Source organism: Nerophis lumbriciformis, linkage group LG04 (genome assembly GCF_033978685.3).
Source record: "Nerophis lumbriciformis linkage group LG04, RoL_Nlum_v2.1, whole genome shotgun sequence".
Lineage (NCBI taxonomy): Eukaryota > Metazoa > Chordata > Actinopteri > Syngnathiformes > Syngnathidae > Nerophis > Nerophis lumbriciformis.
In genome coordinates, this window is record NC_084551.2 from 14,371,848 (window position 1) to 14,386,040 (window position 14,193).

Genomic DNA, 14,193 nt, shown 5'->3' on the forward strand with positions numbered 1-14,193 from the left:
CACAGTGACACCTCAGAGCGTTTGTCGCCACGATCCCGCAGGGAAGGCAAGATGACAACTCCAGAGTCGAAAACAACATAAAGATCTTCATCATGCTTCTAACTCAGGCTTTTCTCCCAAGAGTGGCTAATACATCAAGAGAATAATAGTTTGTCCATATGTCTGATTTATTTAGTTTATGATACATAACAGCTTGATGCAAATAAGTTCAACATTTTATGATGAAAAGTTCTCCTTTAAACAGGAAAAAAAACCCTGCATGCCTAAAGCACCATCACCTTGCATTGCTTTTGTTTGTTTATACATTTACATATACTATTATTACAAGCTGTATGTTGTACATGAATGTCATATCAATCAGAGCAGTTCTATGTTTTTCTTTCCACCATGCACACGTTTCATTAGGATTACAGGTGGCACATAATATGTTTAATCTCGTATTCATCTTTTGATGGCTACACATGGCAACCAATTCCGGTTTGGCAAATGTTCAAACAAACAAGAAAATATTCATCTAGAAAACAAATACTGTATGATCTCATTCAATGATGTCGATGATTCAAACGTGGCAAATATAAATCCATAAAGCAGTAATCCCATGCACATTACAGCTAAGATGTATATTTTTATTTCTATCATTTTGTCCAACTTCACTGATAGTAACAAAGTAGACAATTTTAATGAACCGATTTACTTACAGTAGAACTTAAATACTGTACAATAAAGGCAAGGTGATTTGTTAGGATGATAAAAATTGAGTATATTGTGCGCGCAACAAAATACATATAACCTGCTAAAAAAAAAAAAAAAAGTTTGTGTTTGATTTGTTTTTTACTTTTAGCTCTGACCTGCAGCTGCATCTTTGGCAAATGTGACCTATTGATACATTCTTTAGTAAGATACTACTACTTTCCAATACTTAACCGTTTTACTACGCCTATTCTATATATGCTGCATTTTGGCGTATATGTTTAACGGGGGTCATACAAAATATGGCTTTCACTACACTTGACCATGTATTTATGCACGTATTGCTATAGTACCAACTGATAGTAATAATAATCAATTGTCAATTGCCTTCTACTGAACCTAACCAGCGTCACTGGATTTCAAAGATTGCTGAAAACGCTCATATGACGTGTTACCACAGTTACCGCAAGCATCAAATAATAAGCATACTGTAATTTGAAGAGAGCAATGATAGACATGTTTTAGCAAAATAAAAGTGAAAAGTTAATCCTAAAGCAACCGCATCTTCACATGTTTATCTATCAAATATAAGGATTTATGGAAAAATTGAAATGCAAATAAGTCATTAAATAAATAGAGTCCAATCATTTCCCTTTTTTTCAAATGCTTACAAGTGTACTAGACAGACAAACACAATTGTCTACTGTGAGAGGGATTGAGTCCAATTACAGGATTTCCTCATAGAATAGCAGATATGCCTGAGAGTTAAGAACCCTGGACTCTGGTACCGTCTGGACTGTAGTATCACTGATGTAGAACCACTGGCCCTGGGAGCTGCTGCTAGAATCCTTGGCACCTGAAACACACGCATGCACCGTTAATACAACAAAGTGGTGAGTGGGAAAGTATATGTAAAACAAGCAAAGAGCAAAGTGCTTTAATTTCTTTTAACTGTATTATCATGGGTAAATAGTGTGTGAATGTTGTCTGTCTATCTGTGTTGGCCCTGCGATGAGGTGGCGACTTGTCCAGGGTGTACCCCCCTTCTGCCCGAATGCAGCTGAGATAGGCTCCAGCATTCCCCTCGACCCCGAAAGGGACAAGCGGTAGAAAATGGATGGATGGAAGTAATGGTTCCATCTTTTAACTGAGAAGGTTGTTCTTAAAAATGTGTACTACCAGCCTCCCAAGAATGACCATTTAAATCTAATAATGCTACAAGGCATCACAACAGCATCACCACAGAAAATCGATGGACAGGCTATTTACTATTACCGTATCTTTCGGACTATAAGTTGCAGTTTTTTTCATAGTTTGGCCGGGCTCCAGTGCGACTTATATATGTTTTTTTCCTTTTTTATTATGCATTTTCGGCAGGTGCGACTTATACTCCGGTGCGACTTATACTCCGAAAAATACGGTACTATTTATGAGAAGAAATACATTTAAATTTCAGCATCTGTAAAAATATTTTTTTGACAGACAGTATAATCAAAACATAAGCAAAACATGACAAATGTGTCTTTCACTGTAACACATTACTGAATTGAGTATGGCGTCGAAACAGTGCCAAAATCCTTGTGCACAAAACCCGCTTGCGCATCTCAGGGCATTCAATTGATCACAACTGGGCTGTTTGGTTGGTCTTCGAGGACGTTTTGCCTCTCATCCGAGTAGGCTTCATCAGTTCGTGCTAATAGACTTAGATTGGTCAGACTGCGTCTGACCAATCTAAAATGACAGGAGGAAGTCTTCTAAGACAAACCAAACAGTCCAGTTGCGATCGATTTAATGCCCTGAGATGACAATGACCTGGATGAATGAGAACATTCCGTAAATTTTTACTCACGCGCACATTCTGTTTGCGCTCGTAATGTATTTTTCTACACTCGCGGTGTTACACCCTTTTAGCACATAGGAGCGGGCGTTGAACTCAGAGCCCAGTAACTCTCCTTTTTGATTGGTCACTTTAAACGCCTACTGTCTTCTAGTCATGGACAATACGAGGGAGACTGTTGTGTGTCCCTTCTAAATAAGATTAAAGTCTTTGGACAGAACAACCCAATATTAGTGTATTAGTGTATTTTCTCATCTAATAAATATTTTTACACAACAACGATGACATTAACATTCATTATGTAAAAAAAAAAAAAAAAGAAGCTATTTTTAACAACTTGATGTCATCAAAGATAGTGTATTTTGAATAGCAAAATGTTGTTTTGGATAGACAGTATGCTCCCCAGGTATCTGCAATGTTGCAATATATACACATACTTTATATTAAAAAAGGTAGATCATTTATCAATGCTCTGATGTCATAGTGTCAGAGTTGCAAATGTGATGCGCTCACAATGTGATAACATTTGTGTGTTATTTTTTTAAGCACTTTCCTTTTTCTAGGGAATGATGGAATGGGTTTTGTCTAAATTTTAGATTCTGAAGACTACTTTTCTTCAGAAGGGACACAGTTCGACAGTAACAGTTCCCTCGGATTAGCTCTAACCAGGAGACAGTAGGTGTTTAAACTGACCAATCATAAAGGAGAGGTTGCAGAGGCTGTGTATTCAATTCCCACCCCAAAGTGCCAAAACGGTGGAACACTTCGCATGTAGAGAAACAGAAAAACACAGCACAAAATGAGTCCATGCTAGTGTGGTTTCTGCGTGAACATTTTGGCATTGTTCTGAAGCCATAATTGAAGATTTCAATTAGGAAAGATAATTCAAGTCATAACAATCTAGATGGAACTAAAAAACCCACATTGTACTGTTATCATATTAGCAGCAATGGTAACTGCCTCAGTAAAAGCCACTTCTTGGAGATTTTTTATAGAATATACAGAGTGGTTCTCAAACTTGTTTCACCAAGTACCGGGTACCACCTCAAAAAACCCTTGGCTCTCCAAGTACCACCATAATGAGAAACATTGAAAAACAATATCGTAGTAGGCCTACATATTCATTAAGAACAAGTTTTACTTAGCAAGTCTATTGTAACATTACACAACGTTTGAACAGTAACACTGTTTGAATATAGAAAAGGAAAACTGTTACACAACAATATTCAATTAAGTGATTATTTGACGTACCACTAGATAGAGCACTCACTAGTGGTACCTGTACTACAGTTCGAGAATCACTGCTATACAGTGTATTGAACGTAGAGGCCCTCTTGTAAAATTAAAACAAAACCTGGATCCATAGAGCACAAAGGCATCTATTTAACATTCTCTTTACAGAAGAGACATCAAAGACAGCTTCAGGCATGCTGCTATAGCCGATCAACTGCACACAAATAAAAAGGTTCAAGTTTGATAAATGACCGCTGAACCCTGACCTGACAAGTTCCTGTGATGTTGTTCGGTTTTCCTCTGGGGAGCACGGATTTTTACATATGCAGTGTAGTGACCGCCACGCATTGAGCCACTATGTTCCACAATCCCATACAGGCTGTAAAGGACACGTTCATCATGTGCCAAGTTCTGTCATTGAGAAAAAAAAGATCAAAAAGGAAAACTCAATAAACATACAAATGATTAACAAAAAACTGTATTAATGTTCAGTGGAAGATACCTTGCATGATGCTGAACAGAATGGGGCCAGATCCAACACCAAAGGGAAGTCAACATGGCGGTTCACTTTTCGTAGATTCATCCCTGCCTTTGAGACAAAAAAAACACCCATATAAATATTCAACTTTAAAACATTAAACTTGTAATACCTAAATGTGTTAACAAACCTGATGGAAGCGTTTTAGATGCAATGTGATGACAGGAGGAAGTGAGGAAATGAGCATTTGTTTCCTTGCACTGGTGTAGATCTTTTCCACTTTTTTATCTACAACACCAAAGTAATGTGAGACTCTGAGCCTGCATTCAACATGCCTAGCTAAAGTGTTTAAAAACTAGCCCTATTACAATCCTGTGTAGGTAAACAATTGCACATTTAAAGATTGGGGCTCACCAGTGGACCTGCTCTTTCGCATTAGCTTCTGTCTGTGTTCAGTGCAGCTCTCACAAAGCAACTTGTTGTTGCCCATCAGTAGTTCCACAGAGGTGAACTGGTGAAGGCAGGACTGAACGGAGCACTCCTTGGAGCTGGGAGTGTAACTGTGGGACAGAGCTTGGAATGCCGTCTGGTGGTGCTGATGGTGGAAATTATCACGTGATCTATTTTCTGTAGGCTCCTCTGGAGAACATTGCAAAGTGGGTGAGCTGTCCCCTGAACTGAAACCAAGGCTAACTTTGGACAAAGTGTAGAGTAGTGGCTCTACAGCGCCACCTTGCCTGGAAGAAGATGATGATGATGAGGTAAAGGCAGATATTGGGGATGGATTGACATTAGGTGTCAAGTGAGATTGGACATGGCTGGAGAAGGACGTGTGAGGAGTCCACTCGCCCTCTGAAGCCTCACTGTCAGCATCGTTACTGCTGTCCCGAGGACCAGAATCTGTTTCGCTGCCATCTGAAAAGCTTCCACAAGCAGCCATTTTGCAAGCTGAGACACGGCGTTCTGATCCCCCAGTGCTTTCCTCCTCAGGTTGTTCCATACTGCAGCTTGCACCCTTTCCATCCATCGAGCCAGAAGACCTCCTGCCCTGTGTTTTCTAGAAGAACAATACAAATGTTAGCCATTTTTAGATGGCAAAGATGGCAAATGGAAAACATTTGGGATACCATCATCCCAGTCTTCCACTAAATATATTTCACATGACTTTTCCAGGACATAAACCAAAACTATTGACACGTTTCAAATTATAGATGCCAGTTTTCTTTCTAGGCAGTAAGTCCATATTGGGGTTTGAAAAGTTGACAAAGTCCATTAGAAGCACTGAAATGTGGAACTGCTCCCAACAGAAATGCAAATCCATTTGGCTGGTAGCGTCACATGGGGCGGTGCGCTGGCTAGAAGCAGAGAAGCGCTGTGCCCTAATGTTGCCCAGGAGATAAGGTGACAACAGACACAAACAGACTGAATAAAATATATGTTTTGTTGTACGAACCTTGTGTCAGTATACAAACGTTTCACTCACCCATTGTGGGCTTCGCAGCACAGCCATTGTGGGTGTGCTGATCGATCTGTGGTGCTCACTGTTTGTCAGCTAAGTGTTGCAGCCATTCGTTAATGTGTTCAAGGGCTATTTCGGCTGATGTTTAAGTGTTTTTCAGACTTTTAGTAAATGTTTGTAGTTTTGGTAGCTCAAAATGAGTCCAAAGAAAGCAATGGACAAGCGATATGTGGTTTAAAATGATAAATGATAAATGGGTTGTACTTGTATAGCGCTTTTCTACCTTCAAGGTACTCAAAGCGCTTTGACACTACTTCCACATTTACCCATTCACACACACATTCACACACTGATGGAGGGAGCTGCCATGCAAGGCGCTACCAACACCCATCAGGAGCAAGGGTGAAGTGTCTTGCTCAGGACACAACGGACATGACGAGGTTGGTACTAGGTGGGGATTGAACCAGGGACCCTCGGGTCGCGCACGGCCACTCTTCCACTGCGCCACGCCGTCCCAACATTTAAAAAATATCCACAGCGTTCTCTCCAACTGCCCCTCCCTTGTGCGGCACACCAAGAAAATTAACTGACAAGTTAAATTGGATTTTATTTTTTTATTCTAATTATAGTGGCGACCTGGCTGTTAACGTTAAGAAGTTGTGTGATTTTAAACAGTCAGTTTAGCACCACAGGGCTAAAGACACGGTGTGTGTGTGTGTGTCGGCAGGGCGGCTGAAAATGAGGACATTTCAGCTTCACTTTGATAATAAATTGAACGTTTATTGTCTTATTATGATTGTTTGATATACAGTACTGTATAGCATTTTATATTGTGTTCAAAGTGTACCAACCTTTACAAAATATTACCATGGTTGCAACCCATAATTTATATTTACATTGTTTTTAATGGAGAAAATTGCTTCAATATAAAAACTCTTCTATTTACTAACCCTGCTTAAGAAACAAGTAAGTTCTTAAATCTTATATTCATAATACAAGTATAGGAATGCATAATGCATGGCAACAAGTAACAATGACTTACCTGTCCACTTGGATGCCTTGTTTTCCTGTTGGCCGCATTTGCAGAAGAAATAGCTTGCTCATTATGTGTCGTGTTGGATTCGTGTTCTCGGCTTCCTTTTCCCGGCCTGCTCCGTTCGGATGGTTTTGATATCTAAGGCCAACAGATACAATACATCCCAACATAATCATTGCCTAATATTTAATTTGTCCGCTATGAATCATCAATATTCATCATCTTACCCGTTCCTCTATAATAGGTAAAGAAATGTCTATGAAAGCTTCCTTCACAGTTGATATCTGAAATAAAAAGCAAGGCATTAGAACTAAAGATCATGTAACTACATTACGTATTGTTTATAAAACACACCCAGAGTAAAACAAGTCCAAAATATGTCACTACCACAATTCACCAAAATAATGACGTTTTTGTAGCAAACATAACATATTGTTCCATCGCTGATTAATCAGACCAAAACACATTTTCCAACGTTAATTGCTGTGATGACCTATTTTTTTAAATTATTTCCCAAAATTCTGTTTTTCGTTAACCAGAATATAATCGAAGTTTTGGAATGGCCAAGTTCGAGCCCGGACCAAATCCATTCGAAAGTCTTTATTTAAGATGTCTTCTAAACTGAAGGATGTAATCAACACAAAAGGTGCTTTATTGCTTTATTCACATACATATAATAGGTAACCAGCTTATTATATATATATATATTTTTTTTAAAATATTTATTTCCCAGGTTTTGTAAAAGTTATGAGTCACATTAATATTGTCAAATGCTTTAATGTGCTGTCGTTTTCCCCAGCAGTAAAACCTGGTATTACGGCTGCATGTTCATCTACTATATGCATTATAATATACATGATATGTATGTAGTGTATATTGTAATAACTCTGGATTGTCATATTCTTCTCTCCATCCAAACACACTTACATGTTCACACTCTTCACACATAATTGTGTTGGTTAGCTCTCCAACAAAGATGCGATCAACGAAGTTCATCTTTACACCTTCCTTCCCATACGCTGATAGGGAAGACAGCTTTCGATTAGTTACAAGCATTATTTTACATCAGTTGTAATTCAATATTTTATATATTTGTTATATGATCTAATAGTAGTCTTTGCTAAAATGCAGAACAACACAACCACAGCGACAAATATTCCTTAAGATTCACATGATGTTTGCTTATTAATCTAGTCTTAACTGTATTTCCTTGAACTGCCACAAGATGGAACTATGGCTCTTAGCCACCCGATTAGTGCAGCATAACAAACCTTTGACTTGATGCCTGGTTTCATCATCTGCTGTCTTCTCTGTGGGATTGTTAAAAGCTCTGAGAATTCCAGCCTTCACTCTCTGGAAAGGAAATACATTAATTATAACTTTGAATGGGTTTCCTGGGAGAAATTAAAATCAATATATTACACTATAATTTCCATGATAAATTCCTATTGCTTTAAAAAAAATATATTTTAGGAGCGGCCACTTTTTTTTATAACGAGCGCCACGTATTGAAAAATAACAGGTTGGATGGGCTACTTTGATATTATTCACCCATTTTAAAGATGCTATAACCAAATTCAAGAAATTATACTATGCAGTTCAATTAATTTAAAGAATAAATACCTTACATAATTTGTGTTGTGTGTAACACGGCATATTATTATCATCAACATTTTAACTTTTTCCCAACACATCATGTCTTTTCCCCTCAACTTTTTTCAGGTATTTTATTTACAAAAAACACACATAATGTTAATCTAATAAAAGAAAAGAAAGCAATCCCAACTCCAACACAATCCCAGTTTTACAATACTAGAAATTTACTGAGAAGACATACAAATACGATACAGAAAAAAATAAAAACAAAAATTATTAAGTATCAGTAACAGTATAAATAACAATAATGACATCAATAATAGTGAATAAAAAGTATTAAACAACAACTAACTAAATGAATTACAATAACAGAAACAACATGTATCAATACTATTATTATTAGTAATAATTTCCATCACCATCACAACCAATAATAATGGAAAAACAATGCATCTCATAAGCTTGACAACCACACTGTAACCATTATACATCACAATAAATAAAGAGTACTATTTTAAGTTTATTTAGTAGTTAAAACAAATGTATAACTTTTTTTTTAAGTGGCCCTAATATTGTGTTTTTAATATTATGCCGGAGGCCAATAAAAACTAAGCTTCGTGCTGCAAATGGCCTCTGGGCACAACTTTGGACACCCCTGTCTTACATTTTCTTAATTACGTCCATTAGTAAAATATTAGCATCCTTACAATAGTTCACTTTGACAGTTACATTTATTATAAGCATCATTAGTGTAAAATAATTATTGTCCTTGTCTGAAGTTGTTGACACGGGGCTCTCGTCACTAACTGGGCATGTTTCTGTGTGCGCGCGCGTGTGTGTAAGAAAGACTGTGAGTGTGTGTGTGTGTGTGTGTGTGTGTGTGTGTGTGTGTGTGTGTGTGTGTGTGTGTGTGTGTGTGTGTGAAGTTTTTTTAGAGGGCCCTCTGATTAAAGGTGACATGGTCAGTGAGTTGTTGATGAGAGAGCTGTGAAGAGGCACAACCACATTAAAGCACCAATCAATACATAATTGGCCATGGTCTATGCCTGGGTTTGAGACCAGTCGCCCCCCATTGTCCCGGGACCCACGCACTGGACTGGGTATTTAGGTCAAAAAGCCTCGTTAATCCCAGTCCAGCCAGTCTCAGCGCACCCACAGTGGCTGCGGTCACATCAGAGAGCACACTGAGACCAGGCTGCAGCTCTCCTAATTAATTACTGGTCACCCCCACCTATCCTCTCCAATGTAACAGCATGCACAGTCTCACCCTGGATGGGTAGGGACAAGGGGGCGGGGGGGATGGAAAGGTTAACTGGTGCAAGGGCGGAAAGAAAATGAAGATGGGGCGAAGAAGGACAGTCTATGCCCTGAGAGAGTAATAGCGACCATCGCAGTTAATTGCTTATAATTGACTGGGGCCAAATTAGCATATTTAAATCTCTGATACTAATGGCCAATGAACACAAACACTTAGGGCCTCTAAAAGGACGGTCACACCTTTCTCGGTCTCATGCACAGCTAGCTCCACACAAGCTTGTGAATGGACACTGTACTCCACTGTAAGAGTAGAATACTGCAAATGCTATATGTGCACAATGCAACCAAATGTATGACTGTTTAACATCTGATCTGTTGAGCAAATCGTTTAACTTTATCATGTGTTATAGAATTGTTGGTTTCCGTCTAAAATGGTAGAAAGAGTAGATAATATGGTGTTCTACACGCCTGATTGAATACATTTGTTTGATTGAATGAATAAAAGAGGCTGTACCTCATTTTATATGCTTCCCTTTATTACAGTGGAAATTGGCTGAGTGTGGGTGTGGGAGGGGGTGATGGGCGACCCTCAAGCACAATGGGGCGACGTGGAGTTCATTCAGCAGCTGCGGGTTTCCCAAGATCACACAATGACGCTGGTTATGCCACTTGCAAGTCCACTAAGTGGCACAACTGTCAGTGTTCACAAGTTTGAATGGGAGACGGGGAGCCTAGACGGTGGAGCCCGAGGCTGACCACTAAACACACCCGCTAACTTCTCTTGCTAGGTTTACGCAGCCACTGGTGGGGCAACTGGGAACATGTCAGCCTTCAAAAAGCGAGCTGTGGGTCTGCTAATTGCAATTGGGGGGGTGGCAGCGCCATGAGAGTGCGAAATGCATGGCATCATTAATTGTCTACAAAAGATAATTTTGCTATGTTGTCTATTACCATTATTGCTATGTTGTCTATTACCATTGTTGGTATTTTGTCTATTACCATTGTTGGTATATTCATTCTTCCTACACTGTTGATACAAGTTATTGTTACAGTGTAATAATTATTGTTACTTGTGGTAATGCCACTATGATACAACATTTGTATTATAATCCTTAAACAAAGTAAGAGTGAAACTCATGTGAATAATCACAGAATGGAGAACTGGGGGTGGGATTAAATAAGTTATCTTCTTCCCACTCCCTTTCAGGCAAAACTGGACAATCATGCATTACATACTATACATTACCTTTTGCACTATATTAATTTATATTATTATGTGTTGTCAACTTTGTACTTTTTTAAAATTATTATTTGTTTATGTCATTGCCTGAAATAAATAAATAAATGAAAAAAATGAATGAAAAATGATAAGCCTCCCAAACATAGAAACTCATCGTCCAACATACTAATATAAAATTGTAAAAAATGTACAAAGTAGCATTCCGCTCGCCTTTCATTCAAAATGATAAATAACATTAGATTGTACCTCTGATTATTTCAGTGGTTCTCAACTATTTTCTGTCATATCCCCCAATTCCTAGGGGACAGAATTGTTTTATTATTATTTTTTTATCTGTATGTTTCAAGATAGTTTTTTTTTTACTACCACTAAAGATGCTATTATGCTATTGCTTATCACGCCCCCCTTCCCTGGACACCCCACAGCGCCCCAAGGTACTGTATTAAAAGAGGCTGTTTGGAACTTGCTCACATTTACATTTTCCTAAAGGACGGCCCACGAAGTCAATATTTATTTATCGGTATCTGTTAAGATATACACTATTACATCTCATCCTCCGAAAGGGTAAAAAAAAAACATGTTCGATATTTGTGTTAATAATTGAAGTTCATAGAGAAATCTGAGCAAAAAACAGCATATCAAAACAAAACAAAAAAAGACTACATATAGGGTTTTGTCATGTTTGTGTCGTTGTGACGCATGGGACATAAACCTAGGCTGCAGAGAAGGCAGGCAGTGTGCAAGCAGAAGGTCTCTTTATTAGGTTTCTTTATTGAAAAAAGTACCAATGATTGTCACACACACACACTAGGTGTGGTGAAATTAACCTCTGCATTTGACCCATCCCCTTGTTCACCCCCTGGGAGGTGAGGGGAGCAGTGAGCAGCAGCGGTGGCCGCGCCCGGGAATCATTTCAGTGATTTAACCACCAATTTCAATCCTTGATGCTGAGTGTATTAGCTAGCAAGCAGAGTATTAAAAAAAAACAAAGCACAACGGCGTGTGCCAAGCAGTCAACCATAAGTGAAACGGCAAAAGATAGTAAAATTATATATTAATCATATATAATTATTAATTATAAAAAATAAAGGATTGTCGTATCTTAAGCAGTAGACAAAACGTAAACTACACAACTTAAGTGTGCACTCAACAATGTACTAGCACTGTCGACTTATTTACCCCATCTAATCAGTGATTGTCCACAGGTGAATCTTTTAATTACAAACCAGAGACCAGTAATCAACGCTCCAGACAGAGCAAGCACACAGGAAGTGTAAAAAAAACAGGGAGAATGAAGCACTGACACAGAAACAAACACAAAACACAGGGAAAAATATATGACCTGGCTTTGAAGATATTTGAAATAAAATGTCCCCAAGAGATGAGTATTTTTCAAGTGAACGATGAGAACCGATTCACAGTTGTAGTTCATTCGTTTGAGAGTCGTTTTTCACACTGTCCTCTCAGAATCAGAATCAAAAGCAGCTTTATCACGTTTATTTATTGAAGGAGTAATGACATCACTGAGTTAGAGTCATCCACATATGTATGTCTCTCACCCTTAATCTACTGAAGTCTTTTAGCCTCTGTATTTAGGCTCAATCCGAATACTTCCCTTTCCCCCTTTCTTTTGCACGTTCACACACACACACCGGCTCCCAGACGCATTTTTATTAACCAATGCAGCCCCCAAGTCAAAATAATTGTCCAGGTCTGGTGTAATGTATACATTTTGATGTATTGACCAAACCTTTACTTATTACTGTAAAGAGTGATTTCCTTGATGAAAACAAGTATATTAAAAATAAATATATATACACTGTATATATATATATACTGTATATATATATATATATATATATATATATATATATATATATAGTGTATATATATATATATATATATATATATATATATATATATATATATATATATATATATAGTGTGTATATATATATATATATATATATATATATATATATATATATATATATATATATATATATATATATAGTGTGTATATATATATATATATATATATATGTGTGTAAGAACAAGACACGCTTTTGAACAGCTCTTTTAAAAGGAACGGCTACTCAAGATCTGGCTCTCTTCAAAGAGCCATAAAGCCCATCTCTAACAAATCTCCACAGGGTTAATTGGGGTTTATGAACATTTTGGCGTTAATATTCAGGATGAGTGCAACTGTATTACTGATGCTATATTTTGTGTAGAAAAATGTTTTTCTAAAAACCAGCATCCTCTGCAGTGGATATGTGGGTTTTACTTAACGGGGCTATTTTCTTCAGAGATTTGTAACTCTAACAAAAGAAATTGACCAAAAACAAATCTCCACTGCAGAGCATGTTGGTTCTCAGGAGGATATCTGAGGTTCTTATTCATCAAAGAAATGAAAACATATCACTCACTTTAGTTTCCTCTACTCGTATGGAGTCCAGTAAAGAGTGTAAAAGCTCCTGGCTGTCCTGTTGTTGATAGCCTTTAAAACGTGGAGCCCTCAAAGGAAAAAAAAGGGAAATATTACTAAAATATTTATGCAAGATTAAAAGTGCATACAATATATCAAAAATCAGACAAGGTTTACTATTGCAATTCTTTTAAATGTAGTGTTTTGCAACAGACAAAAAAGTAAATTTCTCAAATGTTGAAAACAATCTGATGCTTCTAAAGTGAATCAATTTGTCCTTGTTTGTAGCTGTATGGTAACGACTGAACTGACTAAAATATCACATAAACCAAATATGTACTCATCAGGTTATTGCATTTAATCGTATCTGTTTGTGTATGTGTCAGTAGACCAAATAACATATCAAGAGACATTATACAGAGCAGACCAAAAGCTTTCCAAATTTTCATATGATGCAGATTCAGTAGAAAAACAATATTTTGAAACATGTTTATTACACATGGCCTTCATGGGCACATTATTTAAAATCCATTGGGAGAAAGTAAACAGGTCCATCAGTCTATCCATTTTCTATTGCTTGTCCCTCTCAGGGTCATGGGGGGGTGGGGGTGGAGCCTATCCGAGCTGAACTCGGGCAGAAGGCAGTGTACACCCTGGACAAATCGGCACCTCATCACAGGGCCAACACAGATAGACAAACAACCATTCACACTCATATTCACACATGAGGGTCAATTTAGTGTTGTTAATCAGCCTATCCAAAGGCGCTTGCTTTTAGAGGTGTGAGGAAGCTGGAGTAACTAGAGAGAGCCCACGCAGTCACGGGAAGAACATACAAACTCCACACAGAAAGACCCTGAGCCCGGGAATCGAAACCAGGACTTTCTCGCTGTGACATTAGAGATCTTCAGTATTTACGACAACAAAAATAAAACAGTT

The 14,193-nt window shown here is 37.8% G+C and overlaps 1 protein-coding gene across 2 annotated transcripts in view; it reads right to left on the minus strand.

Moving 5' to 3' along the window:
- Positions 1–747: 747 nt before the first annotated feature.
- The window catches only part of usp45 (ubiquitin specific peptidase 45), a 47,369-nt gene continuing 33,923 nt past the window's right edge, over positions 748–14,193 (minus strand). For both annotated transcript variants that reach the window (XM_072912974.1, XM_061949490.2), the window contains exons 9-18: positions 13,256–13,343; positions 8,005–8,086; positions 7,661–7,752; positions 6,961–7,017; positions 6,740–6,871; positions 4,653–5,295; positions 4,429–4,526; positions 4,263–4,349; positions 4,027–4,171; positions 748–1,546 (exon numbers count right to left, since the gene is read on the minus strand). In XM_072912974.1, coding sequence (XP_072769075.1) covers positions 1,416–1,546; positions 4,027–4,171; positions 4,263–4,349; positions 4,429–4,526; positions 4,653–5,295; positions 6,740–6,871; positions 6,961–7,017; positions 7,661–7,752; positions 8,005–8,086; positions 13,256–13,343 — 1,555 coding nt within the window. In that variant the 3' untranslated portion in view covers positions 748–1,415. The remainder of the gene's footprint in view (positions 1,547–4,026; positions 4,172–4,262; positions 4,350–4,428; positions 4,527–4,652; positions 5,296–6,739; positions 6,872–6,960; positions 7,018–7,660; positions 7,753–8,004; positions 8,087–13,255; positions 13,344–14,193) is intronic.